Here is a 20,732-nt window from a genome sequence, read left to right as displayed (position 1 = left end):
GAAAAAGCATGTCCACTAAATAACAGAAAAGAGTTCTTTAAATACAGAAATAGTTTCTGTTTGTACAGTATGATCAGTTTTGTGGAATGCCGTGCAGGTTAAATTTTAAAATGTAGGGTCTCTAATGATTTCAGAGTCTGTTAAAGCTCCTTTAATAAGCTATGAAACGCATTTGTGAGATGTGAGACATTAAATGAAGCAAAATAATGTTTCAATAATATCAATAATATGACAAAATTTGCTTGATTTTCACTTATCTTTCTTCTTATGAACAACTGATTGTTGAATACACTTATCTGCTTGGTAAAGTATTAAATGTTCAGTGTAGTTCCTCTCTCCCCCCATCTCAACTGGTCGAGACAGAACAGATCAGTTTAATATAAACAAATCTGGCATAACTTCAATAGACTAACAAAACTTGTTTCTATGTCTTATCAGAGTAAGGATACATGTCTTGTCCTTTCATCATATTTGTGTCTTTTACTTGTTAATACTGTAACCGCATGTCATTGTTATTTTTCTAACTGAGTTCTGTTTCTCTCCTCCACCTTAGTGAGCTGTGTGATATTTATTTGCATAATCCTGCTTCTGCTTTGGTATTTATACAAGAAATACGGTCTCTGCTGCGAAATCAAAGCCGTCGCAGCAGAACACCACACAGTAAGAACAACTCATTGTCTTGTCTTTAAGTGTCATTATACATATAATAGTTCATCACTCCCCAGAGAAATAAGGTTAACATTCAGTTTTCAACCCCCTTATACACAGACTTTTTTAAAAAAAGTATTAAGATTGATTTAACATAGTAGATGTCTTTGATTCTGGAAGCCCATACTAGAAGTTTACAGAAATAGCCGATCAATAATCATTAATAACATAAAATGGTGTTGACATGGCCAGATTAGCCGGAGAGAAACCATATTTGACATCACCAACAATCCACCATGTGTGCATTGCACTATTCTGTACCAAATATAATGTAATAAAAGAAATAATTGTGATGTAAGATTGATGTGGTAAAGTTAAAACATAGTGAGCATCAAATTGCATCATCAAAAGGGAGCCCTGTGTCCTGGCCTCTATCACCACTGAATCTGAACATTTTCTGTCTGAACATGAAGGAAAAAGATACAGAAAGGGAAATATGAAGAACAATATCGGCAGTGAATTGGCGTAAAATAAACACTGTTTAGCTATTCTAACAATATTATTTGTTTGAGGTTTAGTCAGAAAAAAAATTCTCCCTTTCGAAAATAACACTGAGAAAGAGTCAATGGCCCTATGAAACAATTTGTCATGAACCTGAACTGAAACTGTTTTACTTTATAAATGAGGATCACCAAAGCAGACACACAATGATGGTCACTGGTTCTGATGAGCCTGTGCTCACCAGAATCTCTGTAGATGCCAGAAACCAGGCTGCTGTTGGACCGCAGGTGAGATCATAGCTGAGAAGGCTTGTTGAAAATATCGCAAATGTATCTTTGGAGCTCTTTTCTTATCAGAATATTGAATGTGTGTGTGCGTGTGTGTGTGTGTGTCTAGCCAAATGACTACCACTTGGATGAGCTGCCTTCTTACGAGACCGTTTGCAGGAAGGACAAACAGAGGCACATCTACAGCATGATCGCACAGCGCTTCAGCCTCATTGGCAGCCATTATGAGGTGGGAAATGACAAAAAAGTGTTTGGTCCATTTAAAGGAACATAGAAACCAAGAAACTAAGGAACCAATCAACCAACTAATCAACCAACCAACCAACTAATCAACCAACTAATCAACCAACTAATCAACCAACCAACCAACCAACCAACCAACCAACAAAAACCCAAAAACAATGAATCAACATGAATCAGTAGTTTGATCATTGGTTGGTTTGTCCCTTAGTTAGTTTGTTGGTTGGTTAGTTAATTGGTTAGTTAGTTTGTTGGTTTGTTAATTCATTAGTTTGTTCGTTTGTTGGTTAGTTTGTTCGCTTATTTGTTAATTCGTCTGTTAATTTGTTCGTAGGTTAATTGGTTTGTTATTTAGTTAGTTCGTTGGTAAGTCAGTTAGTTAGTTAGTTAGTTAGTTAGTTCCTTAGTTCGTTACTTAGTTGGTTGGTTTGTTAGTAAGTTTGTTGTTTTGTCTGTTTGATTGTTCGTTAGTTCAATAGTTCCTTTGTTGTTGGTTCGTTAGTTAGTTTGAGGTTGGTTTGTTAGATTTTTATTAGTTAGTTATTTCGTTAGTTTGTAAGTTCGTTAGTTTGTTCATTGGTTACTTTGTTGGTTCAATCGTTGGTTAGTTGGTTAGTTAGTGAGTTGGTTCATCATTTGTTGGTTTGTTGGTTGGTTTGTTATTTCGTTTACGAGTTTGTTTGTTTGTTAGTTTGTTTGTTCATTGGTTAGTTACCTAGTTAGGTAGTTTGTTGGTTTGTTAGTTTGTTAGTTTGTTAGTTTGTTAGTTTGTTAGTTTGTAATTAGTTACTTTGTTCATTGTTAGTATGTTCGCTTGTTGGTTCCTTCGTTGTTTAGTTAGTTTGGTAGTTAGTTAGTTCGTTGGTTCATTTGTTCCTTAGTTTGTTTGTTAGTTAATTCATTCGATAGTTAAGTGGTTTATTGGTTCCTTAGTTTGTTTGTTAGTTCATTGGTTGGTTCGTAAGTTCGTCAGTTTGTTCATTGGTTAGTTTGTTAATTTGTTGGTTCGTTTGTTTGTTAGTTCATTAGTTAGTTACTTTGTTCATTGGTTGGTTCGTTAGTTCATTACTTTGTTGGTTCCTTAGGTTCATTGGTTTGTTAGTTAGTTAGTTAGTTAGTTGGTTCTGAAACTAAATAGTTACCTCTCCTTGATTAGCAAACTGATCTTTATGTCTCAAATCAAGGAATTCTTCTTTAAGCCTTAGCTACATTATCTCACAACTTAATATTTACTTTATCACGTTCCATTTCAGCCTCCACCAGCGTATGAGGAAAACTTTCCCCAGTCTCTGCAGCCTGAGGATGTTCACTTGCCAACGCACTCCCAGGATGAATCCTCAAACCTCACCGAGGCCACTCACAGCCTCAGCTAATCCATCCACAGCACTCACAGCCCCCTCCCCACACCCGCCCTCTCTCTGCGATGGTCCTCGAGTTCTTTGCCAAGCCACAGCGTGAGGACGAGTGCTATTGTCTCTACTGTCTCTACTGTCTCTACTGTCTCTACTGTCCCTTGATGCTGAGCCAAGAAAACGATGCCATCAGGGCCAAGAAAAGCATTTCAGGGACGGGAACACTTTTTCTCTGAGACAGAGCTGCAAATATATTCTCGTGATTCTGGCTGGAGGTATTTTCATGGTAATAAGTCTGACTCAAGGGTGAGAGCAATGAATCCCTGCATCGCCTGAGCAATTTCTGGCTGGTTTTACAGTTTTCTTTTCGAATAACCGTATAAAAGGAGTTTTTAAAGGTTTGACAAATAAGTTTCTTTAGGGACGGATTGGAATATTTTTGTACTTTTTACTTTTATTTATTGTCTTTGATAGTAAATGTGAGGCTGAATAATTCACTAAATTAATATTTCACTACAGTTAGTTTCTGTCTCCGAAGTAAGAGAACTTAATTCACATTATTTTTAAAGATGCAATTAACTACATTCCAGCCTTGTAATAGAAACTATCCACACAATTGTGTCCTGTGGCTTTTTGAAAAAACAATACACTATTGTCATTTACAATACCATTTCCTATTTTCACAGTACACATTAAAAGCCACAAATTCAAATTCAAAGATATTTTTGGTGCAATTTGCCTTTATTTGATACGATAGTTAAGCGTGAAAGGGGGACACAGAGAGGGATGACACACACAGCCTGCCGCCGCTGCAGAGGACTGACATCTCAGTACATTGGACGCCAGCTCTGCCAGGTGACGGCCCAAAAGTCACAGCTTGGCAAAAGAGTTGACGCAGACATTTACCAACGGAGCAGAAAGGACTTGAGAGATTACAGCTGAAATGGAAGCATGACTTAAAGGTTCATTGTGTTAGATTTAGGTGAAAGGGACCCATTGGCAGAAACTGAATGTAATGTAACACACATTGTTTCAAACACAAAAGTAAAAATTATTTGCTGAATTTGAAGGTTTTACTGTTGAACACGTGTTTAGTTTGTCAGAAGCTTTGCTTAAACATGGACCCTATTGTTTAAATACTGAACCAAGACCCACACAGGACTCTGCAGCTTGTCCAAAATGCTGCAGCACGTGTCCTGACAAGAACCTAGAAAAGAGACCACATTTCTCCTGTATTAGCTTCGCTACACTGGCTTCCGGTTAAATCTAGAATAGAATTTAAAATTCTCCTCCTCACCTTCAAGGCCCTTAATAATATGGCACCATTATCCTCAAAGAGCTGATAGTACCTTATCAACCCACTAGAGCACTGCGCTCCCAGAATTCAGGCTTACTTGTCGTCCCTAAAGTCTCTAAAAGTAGAGTAGGAGCCAGAGCTTTCAGCTATCAAGCTCCTCTCCTGTGGAATCATCTCCCACTTTCAGTTCGGGAGACAGACACCATCTGTACGTTTAAGAGTAGGCTTAAAACCTTCCTTTTTGATAAAGCTTATAGTTAGAGCTGGTCCAGGCCTGTCTTAGACCTGCTCTTAGTTAGGCTGCTATAGGTCTAGAAGGTCGGGGGACACATGACACACGGAGCTTCTCTTTCCAGCTTCTCCTTCCTCTTCTCAATCGTTGTCACATCAAAGAAATTCATATCTCATCAATACATGTTACTGACTTGACTTCTTCCCCGGAGTCCCTTTGCCTTATCGTCCGCAGATCCAGGGCGCAGCTGTGGCCACATCATGGATTAAGATCTGTGGATCGCGTATCAGAGATCGTAATGGTGGATCCAGTATAGCGGATTCTGTATCGTGCTGGCTGATCGTGATAATAATGGCGGATCCTTTATCGTGTTGGCATCTGATAATGGTGGTGGACCACGATCGAGGTGGCAGCTGATGATGGATCCTAATGGCGGCAGTGGACAATGACTGTGGACTATAGTGGCATCCGATCTTGATGGTGGATCATGATCTTGCTGGCTGCTGACCATAGACTATGATTGCAGCAGGACTGCTCGATGCATAGTATTTCTCCTCAGATACTCGACCATTACTGACAATAATCCATCAATTCACTGACCTTCAGTTATGCTTCAAAATGTTTACCCTTATCAATGCTGCTAAAACCTTTATCTTGATGATGTTCTCCTTTACACTTGACATCTATTGCACTTCTGTCCGTCCTGGGAGAGGGATCCTCACATGTGGCTCTCTCTGAGGTTTCTACCTTCTTTTTACCCTGTTAAAAGGGTTTTTAGTAGTTTTTCCTTACTCTTGTTGAGGGTTAAGGGCAGAGGATGTCACACCCTGTTAAAGCCCTATGAGACAAATTGTGATTTGTGAATATGGGCTGTACGAATAAAATTTGATTGATTGATTGATGACGCAGAACTTCTTACTTCTTACTTCTAAATTCAACTGAGGTCATTGTAATTGGCCCTAAACATCTCAGAGAAACACTGTCTGACCAGAAAGTCACATTGGATGGTATTAGGTTGGCCCCCAGCTCCACTGTGAGGAACCTTGGAGTTATGTTTGACAAGGACATGTCATTTGACCCAGATATAAAACAACTCTGTAGGACAGCTTTCTTCCCAGTAAGTCTGTTAAAAGCCTCCGGTTGGTCCAAAATGCTGCAGCAGTCTAGTTCCCGAGTGCTGACGGGAACTAGAAGGAGAGATCATATCACTCCAGTCTTAGCTTCTCTGCATTAGCTACCTGTAAAAGAATTCAAGATCCTGCTCCTCACATATAAAGCCCTCAACAATCAAGCCCCTTCATATATCAAAGAGCTCATAACACTGTATTGTCCAAATAGATCACTTTGCTCCCATTATACAGGCTCCCTTGTGGTTCCCAGAGTCTGTCAGAGTCGATTGGGAGGTAGAGCCTTCAGCTACCAGGCTACTCTCCTGTGGAATCTCTCTCTCTCTCTGGTGCCTGATGGTGCACAACTGTTCCTGGTCTTTCTCGCCTCTCTTCTCCGTTTTTCTCCGCTCACCCCAACCAGGTCGAGGAAAATGGCCGCCCACAACGAGTCTGGTTCTGCGAGAGGTTTCGTTCAGTTAATGAGGGAGTTTTCTCTCTACAGTCGCCAAAGCGCTGCTCATTATGGGGAACTGTTGGGTTTCTCTAAAATGTTTGAGGTCTTGACCTTCTATGTAAAGTGCCCTGAGAGAATGTATATTATGTTTTGGCGCTATACAAATAAAATTGAATTGAATTGAATCTGAAATAGCCCTGAAAATCCTACTTGGCTGTCCATCGAGGACGACCTGCACTGATACTGGCCTGGACAGAGAAGCAAGAAAGCAGATCTCTGACATATGCAGTGGCTGTTCAGCAACTGCATGAGTCACTATTTCTTCATGAAGTTTAAAATGCTTCACATAAATATTCCTCAGTACACTGTCCAATCAGAGAGTGCAGTTCACAGTGACCCTCCATCATCTACAGATTAGAATACCATGTCGGCAAGCTCCTCACATCCATCAGGTGTTGTGCTTCATCACAGCGTTCCAACTCCCAAACAGTGTACCAGGCGTTACCCACACTCCCCCTGCATACCACGAGCTGCTGAAACACATCTGTCCACATTTGCCTCTGTACTCCTGCAGAAGGCTTCGTTAAAGGAATGCTGACAACATATCTGACTGATAAACTTTAACCATTCACAACAAACTCCACACGTGGATCAGACCACAGCCTGAGTCAGGAACACGGGTCGACATCAGAGTTTTACTTTGAACAGTCATAAACCTCAGGAGGTATTTTCTATTCTTGCAAAAACAGTTTATGAGGAAATAAACTTGCAATTGAAAGAGTAATTTGGACACTGAGCACATAATGCAGCGATGATTTGGTGACATCTTGTGGTCAATTTTGTCATTGCACCTTTTTAACAACAGTAAAGAGTTATGTGCTGTTTTTGTCCTGAAAGTTTCTTACAACTTGGTTTCAAATATTAATTACGTACTAAATATTTGCGACTAAATAAGCAACAAATGCAATCAAATTATGAAATAGTGAGACATTAAGAATAGTTTCACTCAAATGTAGAAATATATGTGAAGAGAATCGTGTTGAATGTGTCACCTCCAATGTCATTAAAAATGTGTCAGCCTGAATACAATCAGGTTCATCAATGACTTTACTTGTAGGCAGGTCGTTTTCTGTAATATGATTTTTGTTCATATGAACTAATGGGAGTCTATAATTTGAATTGATGGGACTCATACAGTGCGATGACATCTTGTGATCAGTTTTTGGTACTGCACTACTACAACAATGGGCATTACAATATTAATGTTAGGGTTAATTACTTAATTTGAACATGACAGCCTGTGTCTAAATAATGAACTATGAAAGGTTATGTAGGTTAAAAAAACATTTTGGTTAGAGACTCGTGATAATATAATTCATAATTCCATTGACAGTGGAATGGTTCAGGGTTGAAGACACTGACCATAAACCACAATGTCTGGGGTTCAAATCTTCTTTGGGACCTGTTGCATCTCCTTCCCCTAAACTATAGAATTTTCTAAAAATTAATTTTGAACAAGTATAGTGCTACAAAGTGCCTCAATCTGTCTTTTGATATGCAGACACCCATCACTATAGAGCAGTGGAACTCAAAAGATTTAAAGATACAATATCTTGTCAGTTCTCAATTCTAATGTTTCAAAGATTCAACATTGTTTTGAACTACACATAAAATGAGTTGCACTACAATCAAACCACATAAACATTTTGCTGATAGTAAGTCAGAGACTTTGCTAAAGTAAAAGTTTAAATGTAGGATTTTACAGTACCTGAGTATTTGTACATTGTTGTGTTACTTCTTCCACCACTAAGCAACAGAACACGCCATTACCCTTGACACATACATATAAAACTTTATTATCCAGTATAGTAACTCAATGTCTCTGCCTAAACGCACATAGAAGATCAAAGACCGAGGCCCGAGCTGGCAGAGTTTTCCAGAGTGCACGTGATCCTCTTTGACTGTCACAGAAACACACCAAAGGGAAGGAATGAAACTCCAGTCAGTTTCAGACCAGGTCCACCAGCTTGAACTTGGCCTCCTGTTTGACAGGCAGGACGTTGATGAAAGTTTTGTAGAGCACAGCTCCTTGTGGCAGTTTGGTGATGACCCGTGTGGACAGCTGGCTGCGTGGTGCTGGGACGTAGACCTCCTTGGTGAACCGGACGTGGCCCTCCTCCAGAGCAAACAGAGTCTTGTTGCTTCCCATACCCACCTGCAGAACAGACGGAGAAAGTTCACATTTGACCCAGAAACGTTGTCAGGTTCAAACCTCTGCTACAGAATGCGTCTACTCACATGTGCTCCTGGGTGATACCTCATCACCCTCTGTGTTGCAAGGATGTTACCGGCGTGGACCAGGTTTCCTTGGAAAACGGATGGAAAGAGTCAAGGTCACCCACATTGTTGTCAATGTAATTACACAGTAACAAGAGGAATATCACACATGACTCCCATCGCTTTCCCATAAAGGAACACTGTGGGGATTCTGTTTTAGGTTTAAAGATTGTTATAGTCTAAATTAATCGCATTTTGAAAGAAACACTGAGCATGGTTTGAAAAATGTATAAATAAATCACTGTATTAGTCAATCATTGAGAATACTGACAGTGATTTAATTGACATTACACAGAGATGATAGAGGATGATCGATAGAAATTATTAGAATGTATGAAATTGTTACCAAATCAGCTTCTGCGGTCCCCACCTGCATTTACCACAAATTGTTTACTCAATTTTCAATAACAACAGAGTCAAAGTTAAGTGAACGTGAACAAAAACTATTCTGAACACAGCAAAAATACACGGACGGTTTTATTGATGAAAAACACAAATGTTTTAAGCGTGGAACACAACTCTTATCGTGTGTAAGAGATGTGTCTTCTACGTCTTTACACTGTGGATCATCTTTTAGAAATAATACGGTGGCAGAATCCAGAACTGACCAAAAGGAGGAGATGTAGGGGAACTGATAGAGAGGTCCAACAGAAACTACCAATGAGTGGGAGCGATTTGATAGGAATTACCATCCTGTTTCTTGAAGCCATATCTCCGACCGGGGCTCTTCCCACCGATGTTCTTACAGCTGCCACCGGACTTCTTCGACGCGAACCTCACAGGCTCCAGCAGGAAGGACTGACGCGGCGCCAGCAAACCTGAAACAGAAACATCCCGTCTGAGCCCTGACATCGAGACAAGCACACCAGACTCCATTCAGAATACGACCGATTTAACAGTGTTACTCATTCGATGCAAGTTGCCAGTAAAGCACACTGGAGAACTCTGAATAACGTACAGAGAGGTCCGTGGTGCCAGAAGGTTTTCAAACAACATACACAGAGGAGTGGGACTTTAAACTGCCAGAGGTTTGATCAGGAACATTCAAAGTAGGTGTGTGTCGCTTGTTATGAATACACAACAGGTAAACACATGTTTGTGACAGTTGTTTATTGGTCAACATGATGTTATACATATATATGATGTTGATAAACTGCACCCACGCTGACAGTGGCATCACATGTCTGTGGCATTCAGTGCTAATGTACACATTGACAGCACGCAGAGCTAGCTAAGCTGAGTTAGCTCGTAAACATCAGGTCATTAAAACGTGCATGTGTACAGGGGCTGCTGGGAATTCATAAACATAATTCTGTCGTTCATACGAGTATTTCAATAACTGCAGTACAAAACATAAAGTATATAAATCTAAATACTTCATACCTGCTCGAGACTTCAGCATCAAGGACGCCAGCGCTGCCATCTTGGACTACGTGACTTGCGTCGACGTAATTACGTCACATCCAGTTACGCACGCTGCATTCACAATCCCCAAGAAAAATACGAAACCGTGCTAGTAAACAGAAAATATATTCCATAATAGTTCCCGAATTGTAGCTAAATGACATTAGAAGTAGCTTCAGCTTAATTAGAACATCAAAATCAAAATACTACGAGCAGTATTTTAAACTACTTGAGATCTGATGGTGGTTCCGATTATTCATCCTCAAAAAACAACATTTTGATTCGAACTCATACAAGAAATTAAGAATTTTTTGTCTTTTTGTGCAACATTGAATTTTCAGTAAACTAAACCGAACATATCACTTTTATTTAGGTGTCGTGTACGTGCTGGAGTTCACACTAACCCACCATGGACTTTTGTAAATTCCGTTCTTCCCATAAACGTGAACGCACCATAACTTTGCAACCCGGGGAAATCAAACGTGTCTCACAACAAACTGTCCGTGGAAATACTTCGAATACTTCACAGTACTGTAACTGGACGCTACTGTGAGTAGCCTCACTTAAAGTATCCTACATCTGAACTGTATGAAAGGTCGTGAGTGTGCGAAACGAACAGCTTTCCTCAGCTATCAACGTCTGCTGTGTGGCTCCATTGTTAACGCTGTGCCAAACTCAGCTCAAAACGCCATTTGTTTCTGATGGACAAACTGCAGTTTTAGTTCAGCTGATGTGTTTCCAGCTCTGCCGAAGTTACTGTCATACATGTCCCCTGTCACTGTTTTAGGTTGGGATATGTCAGGTATTATGTCCACTGGCAATCACACTAATACATCTTAAATTGTAAGAACTTTGGCTGAAGGTGTTTTCTTTCCCCACCAGAAGCAAAGGCCATCTCTGGGGGCGTTCTAATTTGCGACCCCTTCATAATTCCTCTCTGATATCTCATTTACAGTAGCTTGTTCTTGGACCTGACAGAACATGTGCAGCCACAGCGACCCCAGCAGCGACCTGGACGAGGAGTTGCCTGTGTTTGACTTCCTCCAGCCTGGTCGACACCTGAGCCACAGACAGAAACCAGACATGGTGGATCTGGCTGATTCTGATGCAGAAAACGCAGTGCGCTTCCCCCCAGTGAAGGGTAAAGCAGGTGCACGCAGTGGGGTGGCTGATGTAATGATGATCAGCAGCGATTCCGATGAGGATGCACCTTATGTCCCCCTGGCACAGAGGCTCAAACAGAGACAGGACAATGTGATTAGTGCTTCCTCCGCTGTCACTAATGGGAAAGATGCTGAGCCGAACTCCCCGTCCAATCTGCCCAGTTTACAGCTCTCCTGCCAGAATGGGTTTCCAACGTCACAGCCCCTGCTCAGCTACCGTCAGGTGAGCCACAGTGCCTCAGATGGTCCAGAGGAGGCGGCTGCTCTCCCTCAGCGATGGCCGTGTGCGAAGCCCCTCAGTGCAGGGAGCATCGACACCTCCCCTGCCAAGAGGGATCCTGCCCAGCGGAAGGCAGAGGAGATCCAGGCCTCCAGGGAGGAGGCTCTGAAGAGGAGGCAAGCCAGGGAGAGACAGCAGAGGGACAAGGAGGTGCTCCGGCTGGAACAGGAGAGGCAGAAAGCAGAGAGAAAAGCTCTGGCAGAGGCTGCCAAGGCCCTGAAGCCAGAGGAGTGTATCAAGCACATGGTGGTGGCTGTGGACCCAGGTAAAGAGAAAATATTACCTGGCACTGATAGCAAATCCCCTCAGAGTCGGCAGTGTCCTATGGTTCTCTGCATATTTGTCCAAGACAATTTCAGACTGCAAAGTAAGCCAAGTGTGTGCGTGTCATCGCGATGCTTTGAATGCATTATTTAAGTAGTTAAATGGATATATTGTGCACATTATCTCGGTGTCTGTGTTTGTGTTCGCAGCTCTCTTACAGCTGGAGGGAGGCGGGACTCTGCTGGCGTCTGTGCAGGCTCTGGGCTGCAGTTGTGCCATAGAGAAGCAACCCCTCCCACGCAGTGTCAGCTGGATGAGGAGGGCTCCCTGTGCACAGGTGTTCACACACACACACACACACACACACACACACACACACACACACACACACACACACACACACACACACCAGTGCTTCCCCCAGGATTTCTTCCAGCAGCAGGGCTGTTGTGTGTGTCTCCATGAGCAGAAGATGCCGGACACATATTTATACATGCTGGTGGAGGAGGCTTTTGGCAAGTGAAAGGTTATAGTGGCTCAGATAGCAGCAGAAATAAATGTCCTTAAATTCAATCTAGCTGCACCAACACATACATTTCTGTTCCCTAAATGTGTCCGATATTTTTCATTAAGATCCATAAATTAAAGAGTTAAAAAACTCCTGGATCCATCCTCTGATCCGGATCTACACCTACATGTATTGGGTTCTTCCCTGACCCATAACCTGCATTAGCAGAGGAAATAATGAAATGTCTTGACACAAAAAACATTTTTTCTCAAACATGAATACAGATTAATAATCTAATCCAGACACAATTCCACTGACAAGATAAGTCGCATTAGTTCCGTCTCTTTGAAGTTGGCTCCAGATACGATCAGAGTATTGATAAAACCACTGATGTTTTACTTGTGCTCGCACTGTTTTTGATGATTTAAACATGATGTATTTGAGCATAGGCCTTTGCACCACATGTTTATTCAGTACTGTCAAATTAGCAACTAACTCGTAGGCACATAATTTGTGCATGATTGTGTTGGCAAAACAAATATGTTTCCTTCATTAATTCTGGAGTTATGAGCACTACAGTCAGTTAAACACATTATCATAACCTGACAAAAACAAAAAAAGTTGTCAATATTAATAAAGAATGTGAATTTTCAACAGTGGTGTTGATGCATATCAGGAAAACACTGCACACACAATGTCTTATACCTTAAATTGAGTTGAAGCATGAATATCAAGGGGTTACTGTGAGACTTTTCTGTAATTGACTCAAACAGAAGAAACAAAGGTTGAGAACAAGAAGCAGGTTTATATGTGTAATAACATCACAACATAATCATACCATTTTTCTAAATAACTATAAAGGACAATCTCCCATGTGTTCTGCGTGTGTATCTCAGCCAGATGACGGAGTGTGTGTACCAGAGGCTCATGTTGTGATGCAGATGACAGTTGACGACTTCAGCTCTCTGATCCACAGCTACGTTCAGGTTGGTACGCTGCAGCTCCTCCTGGTCACACTCACTCCATTTACACCTGCGTTAACATGTGTTTCATATTCAGATCGTATCTCGATACGATTTTGATCTGATCATATTTACACCTGGTACTAATGTGTCTCCGCTGTCCACATAGATGTGACTGAGATCTAATCCCTTCTGTCTCTCCCCACCTTTCTCCTAATCCCCATATGCTTTTGTATATTATTAAGATGTCTCCCTGTGTCATTGATGTCCCAGTACTCCTGCCATACTTTATGCACATGACCCTTTAGGATATATGTATAATAATGGAGGGCGGCTGTGGTTCAGGGGGGTAGAGCGGGTTGTCCTCTAACCACCAGGGTCAGTGGTCCAATCGCAGTCTTCCCCATTCTGCATGCCGAAGTGTCTTTGGGACAGACACTGAAGCGAGTTTAATTCTGTTATTTAAAGGAGAGAGACCTCTCACATACTTTTTTCATCATCACCAAGCCATCAACACTTCAATAATTGTGCACACAACGTTCTGTCCTTCATTAGATTGGGATAAAGGTTTTTGTTCACGTTCCGGAGACAGTGCAGGATTTGTGTTTCACCACCCAGTTGTGGGTAAAGTGAATTGTATTTAATACCTGTTGTTGCTCTCCATTCACTCTATTGGATACAGGAAGAGAGGCACGGCAGGTCAGACTCTAATCCCACTCTTACGTCGTGGGTGCAGGAGCAGCAGAGACGTAACCCTGGAAAGCTCCTCAGCCTGGTGGTCATCGACATGGAGAAATACTTCAGGTGGGGACGGACGGCATCTGCTTCTTTTCATTTGGGAAGGGGCTTCATTTAGTCATGTTTTGATAACCCAGAGGCAGCGGGTTTGAATTCCTGTACCCGCTTGGCCAGTGAAGAATGTGAAACACCACCAAGACGGTTGGTTGATTGGGTGGTGTGGGCTGAGAAGACAAATGGCTCTCGGTATGAATGAGTACAGCAGTGGGAAGTATAGCACTCAATAACATGTTAAAAAGACAACAAGGAATAGCACTCAGATACCTTGTAAACTAACCTCTATATATCCTCTGCTGCCCCAGTGTCTGGAAACATGTCACATATCACTGTCAGCAGAGGCTGGTGGAACTCAGCTGGAAACGGTGTGAAGAAGGGAAATGAAGCAAAGAGAGCAGCGCTGCCCACACGTTGAGACCAGGGCAGACTACACGCTGAGTGTTAATACCAAAAAGACTGTTAAGCTTTTTTTTTTTTTGGCCCTCAGATCCCAGAAGTCACAAAGCCAGAAAAGGTTTCGAGAGGCTGTCACAAATGAGGAGGGAGGCAGAGGAAAAGCGAGGAAGAGGAGGAAGAACGCTGGAGCTGAGGCGCTTCCTGAGGTGTCACGGGTTGAAGTAGAAGAGGTGGGTTCGTTGGAGGAGGAAGAACACCAGAGTTTGTTCAGTTATTCATTGTGGTAATGAATCCCTTCATCTTTCTATTATGATGATGATGGCGACATTTGTTATCCAGACTCGCGGTCCAGATACAACACAACATAGAATCAAGTACATACAATGCAAAAGCACCAAAGAAAAAAAAACATATCCATATTTAATCTATGTCTAACATAGAAATAACTTTACAACATTACTAACAATGTAATTATTTTACTTTGGATTTAATGACATTCAATATACAACCTGTGGATTTTGATCTAGTTATGTATTTCAAATAGATTTATCTGCATAGGCTTTTTAAGAAGTAACCTTCCCATGAAATCAATTATTTTTTAATGTTGAGGGTAATTTTTTTGGTGAAAATTCAGGGATGGTTTCCAGGCTTTTTAATTGATGTTAAGGGGTTTGTACAACATAAAAAGCCCTCAAACCATGCATGTACTTCATTTGAACACATTATAATCCATTAATTTGTATATTATTCAACCCCAGAATTTAGTTGAACCTCTTAATTTGGAAATTATCCTCTCAAGGAAGAAATGTATTCACTTTTATATTGTGAAAGAAATCCAGTATATATTTTATTTCAAATTGTCCAAAGGCAATAAAGCCATCTTTTTACATCTTTACCATTTATAGCTTGCAAGGGCCTTAGTTTATAAACAGTGAAAACAGATGCATGGTTGTGGCTGTTTTTACCCTCAAACACTGCAAATATTCAATTGAAAAAACTCATGTGTTAACATATATTAATTTATAAGTTAATATAATAAGTTTTATTCAGCCCCAGATTTGCGTTGAATCTCTGAATTTGCAACTTAATTGAAGTTTGTGCAAATTAAGGACACCTATAATTTTATTTGTAAGAATGCCATGACCACTAAAGAATACCATTTGCACCTGAAAACATTTTAAACCTCCAATAAAAACCACCCAAACACCTTCAATTTATTTGTCCAATATTTCAAATTGAGGGAAAAGTCGTCTACCTAATTTGATAATCCCATTGAAGGCTCTCTGGCTGCAGTCCCAAACATTTAGATGTAAACTAAGGTGTCTGGCGCGTCTTAAATAGATACATTAACTGTCTTTTAATGTATATTTAGTGATCCACTTCTTTCTGTCGTCCAATATCCAATCAGGCAGTGGCACATCTCCAGCTCCACACTGGCGTCTCAGTCCGCTACTTGTCAACCTGGAAAGACTTCTCCGATCACATCACCATGACAACCAAAGCAGTTGCAGAGGCCCCTTTCAAGTGAGCGAGAGTAGTTCTTCCTCTTAACAATTGTGTCAAATGCTTTTTTGCAGATCAAACAATAAGGTCTCGTGTGTGTGTGTGTGTGTGTGTGTGTGTGTGTGTGTGTGTGTGTGTGTGTGTGTGTGTGTGTGTGTGTGTGTGTGTGTGTGTGTGTGTGTGTGTGTGTGTGTGTGTGTGTGTGTGTGTGTGTGGTCAGGCGAGAGAGGGAGCAGACGGGCTTCTCTTTCTACCTGGAGAGCGAGTGGGCGGGCGGTCAGCGGGTGGATAGAGCTGGTAAGGGCCTGCTGCAGGTGTGGAAGAGACAGATCCAGCAGTTCAACAGAGTCAGCCCGGACATGGCCGCAGCAATCCTGGCAGCTTACCCGTCCCCACAGCTGCTCAAGAAGGTACTGCAACTGCTCATTCATTCAGGATACCCCATGTATATATTTATACTAGTCCTTTCTCTGTGCCACTATGAGTTCTGTTTCACCAAAATCAGCAGATATACGCAGGTTTTCCTTTCCCATTGCCAGTAGAGGAGTTTGCCTCATTGTTATCTTCCGCAGTGCGTCATGTTCAGCATACTGAGGCGCCCTCTCACCTCACTGTGTTGTCAAATTAGCACATTCACATGGGCGCCACCTTTCCATCCCCGGTGTCTACTGCGGTGTCATTTCACCTGGGATGTGTCCATTCCCATTGCAGACAAAAGTCAGATGTTAGTGGGTGTTAGTGGGTTTTTTGACCAATAGAAAAAATATTGATCTATCTACTGAAACCTGTCTGTCTGAATGTGGAATGACAAATCTCAAGAACCATTCATCTTATTGGCGCCACACTTCCTATGTGTATTGTTCCGGGCCTAAAGAACTGCAGTGTCGAATTTGGTGGGATTTGGACGTAAAATACATAAAACAGTAATAATCTTAGATTAAACAGGTGACCAGCGCCCTGTAGCAGCGGTGGCTAGGACTCACAACGTTCACAACAACAGCATGTTCAGGACAACGGGAGCGTTGACAACAACTGATCTCCTGTTCAAGGTTCTGCGTACTGAGCGGAGCTTCAATAAAGTTTGAATGAACAGGTGAACAGCTCTTTGTGCAGTAGCGGTGGTGCAGCTTCAGGGTTCTGCGGACTGGGTCCAGCAGCCGGCCTTTTTTGTTTTTCAACTCACTGCAGGTCACTTTTACAGTTTCACAAAAAAAAAGCTGCAGCCAGCAACACAACAGGCCAGGCTAACAACCCATTCCACACAGGCAGGTTTAGAACTGCCACTTATCATGATTTGACACTATATCAACCTTACATCAGGCATAATTGGCGGCAGTGGACAGTCATGATCGTGGTGGCTGCTGACCATCGACTATGATTACAATAAGACTGCTTGATATATAATATTTCTCCTCAGATACTCGACCATTACTGACAATAATACATCAATTCATTGACCTTCCATTATGCTACAAAGGGTTTATTCTAATCAATGCTGCAAATACCCTTATCTTGCTGATGTTCTCCATTACACTTGACATCTATTGCACTTCTGTCCGTCCTGGGAGAGGGATCCCTCACATGTGGCTCTCTCTGAGGTTTCTACCTTCTTTTTACCCTGTTAAAAGGGTTTTTTAGTAGTTTTTCCTTACTCTTGTTGAGGGTTAAGGGCAGAGGATGTCACACCTTGTTAAAGCCCTAGGAGGCAAATTGTGATTTGTGAATATGGGCTATACAAATAAAATTTGATTGATTGATAATACAGGATACACCTCTGACAAGCACCCAGTCTATCACAGGGCTGACACATAACAGTAACCAAAAACAGGTCAACATTAAAAAAGAGACAGTGTGTTTTGCTCTATGACATCCTGCTTCACTTTCATAGAAAGGCCTCGACATAAAATGCTTAAATATTTGTCTTTTCTTCCCTTTTCCTTACATTTTTATGCTTTTTCTGTTGATTATAGCGTTTTAATTCATTAATCATAACAGCCTTTGAAAAGCAGCGGCGGTGCGACTGCACACTTCTAAATGTATCTTACAGTTATCATATATTTATTTCCTGGTACCCCTTTTAAATCAGCTTGTCAAGTTAAGTGCAGCCTACATGAAAAATGACTCATTTATGAAGATATAAAGATCAAGGCAAGATATCTAGATCCAAATGTTTTTCAGTCATATTCACCGAGACACATCAGCATATATATTTGAAAAGCCTTTTTTCCCCCTCCTTAATACTAAATATGGCCGTGTCTCTCTGCAGGCTTACAGTCTGTGCAAGACCGACCGCGAGAGGATCTCCCTGCTGTCGGACCTTCTGATCCGCAGGGGCGAAGGCGTGACCTCCACGACTCGGAGGGTCGGCCCAGAGCTTTCCAAACGCCTCTTCCTCATGATGAGCTCCCGCGATCCTGAGCAGACACTGGACGCCACTGTCTAACTCACGAGATGTTCCCACCTATTGATTGTTTCTAATCTTGTTTCCAACAGCTTCCGACTGCTTGAGCGCCAGAGTATCGAACAGTATCAAGAATTGAATTCAATGTCTGTTTTTTTGTATGTTTTGTAAATATTAAAGTTTTATGAAAAGATCATTTCAAAAGGTTTTCATGAGATAATTATTCCCAAGAGAAATGGTATTGAATATCTTACAACCAGTTTTATTCTCATAAATTAGCACGAATAGCAATAGAGAATGGGAACTGTGTTGAAAAGTGCACTCTCCCTTTAAGTAGTTCACTTATTTTTCATTTTCAATTCTTTTTAATACGTTATATCATGACCACACCAGTGTCACGTCATTCACCGTTACGATACTTAACTCCGTGTGGAACAGCACCTCTGTGGCTCACCTCTAATCTGGTTTCATCAAGCGTTATATGTGCAGTGTAACACCTCAGCCCCCGTGTTTTAACTGCTGTCCAACTGAATGAAATGTGGCTAAACCATTAGCTTTCTGTGTCATTGGGCTCGCCCATGTCTTCATTGCCCCTGTTTGTGTCGAGCCTTGTTACACCTGGCCCTGTTTGTGTTTTCACGGAGTGCAGTGTAGTAAAATGCCACGACAAATCTGCTCCACTTCACTTTGCAATGCCCACGGCTCATTTCCGCCGCATTAGCAAAAATGGAACCTGACCAAGAAATGATGAGTGCCTGGAATGGAGGAAAAGAGGGAGAAAGAGACGAATGGGTAACGAGCTGTTAAATGGGCTTAAGAGATGAGCAACATGCCTCACTCCTGGTCCTGCATGCAGACGGGCACAGAGAGGTTCACAGCCAGCAAAGGATGGGGGAAAAAGAAGTAAAATGATCGGGAGATAAAGTTAATGAAAAATACAGCGAAGAATGTTCAATGCAGCTTTTTTCACATCACTCAATGCAAATGTATTAAAGACGAAAAGCTGAGATCCAGAATGATGACAACACCAGTCACAACTCCAGTGGTTATCACAGTGAAGGACGACATGACAATCGTGACTTTATAGCATCAAATAACTAATCAAAACCATATATCTGACATATATCAGTGATACGACCTATACCTAAAATGACAGAAACCATCTTTGAGAAAATATTTCTTCAACATTTGCCTACTTTTAGCTTGGTCCGTGACCCTTACACTTACATGGAGGAGGCGGGGTTTATGATCTATACTGCAGCTAGCCACCAGGGGGTGATCAGGATTACTGAGCATCACTTTTGGGGAGCTAGCTGTCATTTTGTCCATATTTATAGTCAAACTCTGACCTGGCCCAAGTATGTCCTCTGACTTTAATCCAACAGAACAACACTCAGGAACATTTTAAAGTGGAGGGTAGAACAACAACACCCTCCAGCAAAGAGCAGCGGATAACAATGATGTGTGAAGAATGGCAGAACACTTCTCCCTAGATTGGTAACGTTTGAAGACTGGTATTGTCCATAGCCAGGGGATTGGATCCGTCATAAGAAATAAAGGCGGACATAAAAAAGATTTACAAATAACAAATGGAATCCTGACTTCTGTTGCAGTTGGTTCTTAAATATGGACGTTTAATTATAAATTCATCAGTCAAACATTTCTCTTTCTCAAATGAATTTGCTTCATTCTTCTTGGGCTTCGGTTGACATTGTTTTGAATGGATTGAACTGACTCTTTGAGGATCCCTCACAGTCTCCGCGCTTGACTTTAAGACTCACTGCCATAGAGGATTATGCACTCTTATGCTGGCTCTAGATAGCTTTTGCCCCAAAGCTGTTGTTAAAGTACATGATTCAGTAGCTTTTAGTCCATGTAGTCATGCAAGCGAAGCTGCATTCTTTCATCAGATACTCTAGGTTCAGGTCACAGAACTTGGCAATACCGTGAAAGATACACAGTTTCTCTCAACCTCAGGACAGGCCTCTGCTTCCCTTCACGTCTTGTTAGCTTTGAGGTGTGGGAGACTTCAAGGATGCTGGGAGCAAACACAGAAAAGGGGTTTTGCAGGGTGAAAGTAAGAGATGTGTGTAATTGTCTCATTCATGAGAATGTTATTTCCCTGTGGCACCTCCCTCTGTTTGACCTCAACTCAAAGGGAAAGAGGGTTATATCTTTGGAATGGAGAAATGTGAAGAGCAGTGCTTCAGAGCTTCCCGTCACTCTCCCCTTTTTCCTCAGACAGGCAGATATCCACTTGAGGAATCTATTTGATGCACACGATAATGTGTAAATGTGGCATTTATGTATGGCAACCCCCACGCTCAGTGATAACTCTGCACTTAGAGGATTTTAAAAGGGCCCATTTTGAACCTTACACAGTGCAAAAGTGCTGTGCTGTCGTGAGCTGTCAAAGCTATTTCTTTAAATAGACCCATGAAAAGAATATTTTCATCAAATTTCAACTAAAGTGCAATTGCAGAATGATGGTTATAGATGTTTACATTTACCCAAACCCATGGTGTGCATAGCAAAAAATAATCCTGTTTCCACACACTGCTGTTTCGGAGTTTAGAGAAGTGTTCAAAGAAAGCGCCTG

The 20,732-nt window shown here is 41.5% G+C and overlaps 2 protein-coding genes across 3 annotated transcripts; one reads left to right on the top strand and one right to left on the bottom strand.

Annotated features, from left to right (window-relative positions):
- Nucleotides 1-7,952: 7,952 nt before the first annotated feature.
- On the bottom strand, nucleotides 7,953-9,944 carry mrpl27 (mitochondrial ribosomal protein L27). Of its 2 annotated transcripts, none has more exons than XM_035146812.2 (4): nucleotides 9,841-9,944; nucleotides 9,147-9,275; nucleotides 8,419-8,486; nucleotides 7,953-8,335 (listed from the first exon to the last, which is right to left on the bottom strand). In XM_035146812.2, exons 1-4 carry the CDS (start codon nucleotides 9,878-9,880, stop codon nucleotides 8,129-8,131), a joined length of 444 nt encoding a protein of 147 aa, XP_035002703.1. In that variant the 5' UTR covers nucleotides 9,881-9,944; the 3' UTR covers nucleotides 7,953-8,128. The 2 variants fall into 2 exon arrangements, with proteins under 2 accessions (XP_035002703.1, XP_035002702.1); XM_035146811.2 differs by having other exon boundaries at nucleotides 9,147-9,302; nucleotides 9,841-9,916.
- A 381-nt stretch (nucleotides 9,945-10,325) lies between these two features.
- Nucleotides 10,326-18,329, top strand: eme1 (essential meiotic structure-specific endonuclease 1). Its single transcript, XM_035144932.2, has 9 exons — nucleotides 10,326-10,410; nucleotides 10,817-11,569; nucleotides 11,778-11,905; nucleotides 12,973-13,062; nucleotides 13,721-13,842; nucleotides 14,321-14,459; nucleotides 15,638-15,753; nucleotides 15,953-16,142; nucleotides 17,999-18,329. Exons 2-9 carry the CDS (start codon nucleotides 10,843-10,845, stop codon nucleotides 18,173-18,175), a joined length of 1,689 nt encoding a protein of 562 aa, XP_035000823.2. The 5' UTR covers nucleotides 10,326-10,410; nucleotides 10,817-10,842; the 3' UTR covers nucleotides 18,176-18,329.
- Nucleotides 18,330-20,732: the final 2,403 nt, after the last annotated feature.

The sequence above is a fragment of the Hippoglossus stenolepis genome, chromosome 21, assembly GCF_022539355.2.
Source record: "Hippoglossus stenolepis isolate QCI-W04-F060 chromosome 21, HSTE1.2, whole genome shotgun sequence".
NCBI lineage: Eukaryota > Metazoa > Chordata > Actinopteri > Pleuronectiformes > Pleuronectidae > Hippoglossus > Hippoglossus stenolepis.
Note: the sequence above shows the minus strand (reverse complement) of the source record. Positions and strands in the feature narration are given on the sequence as shown.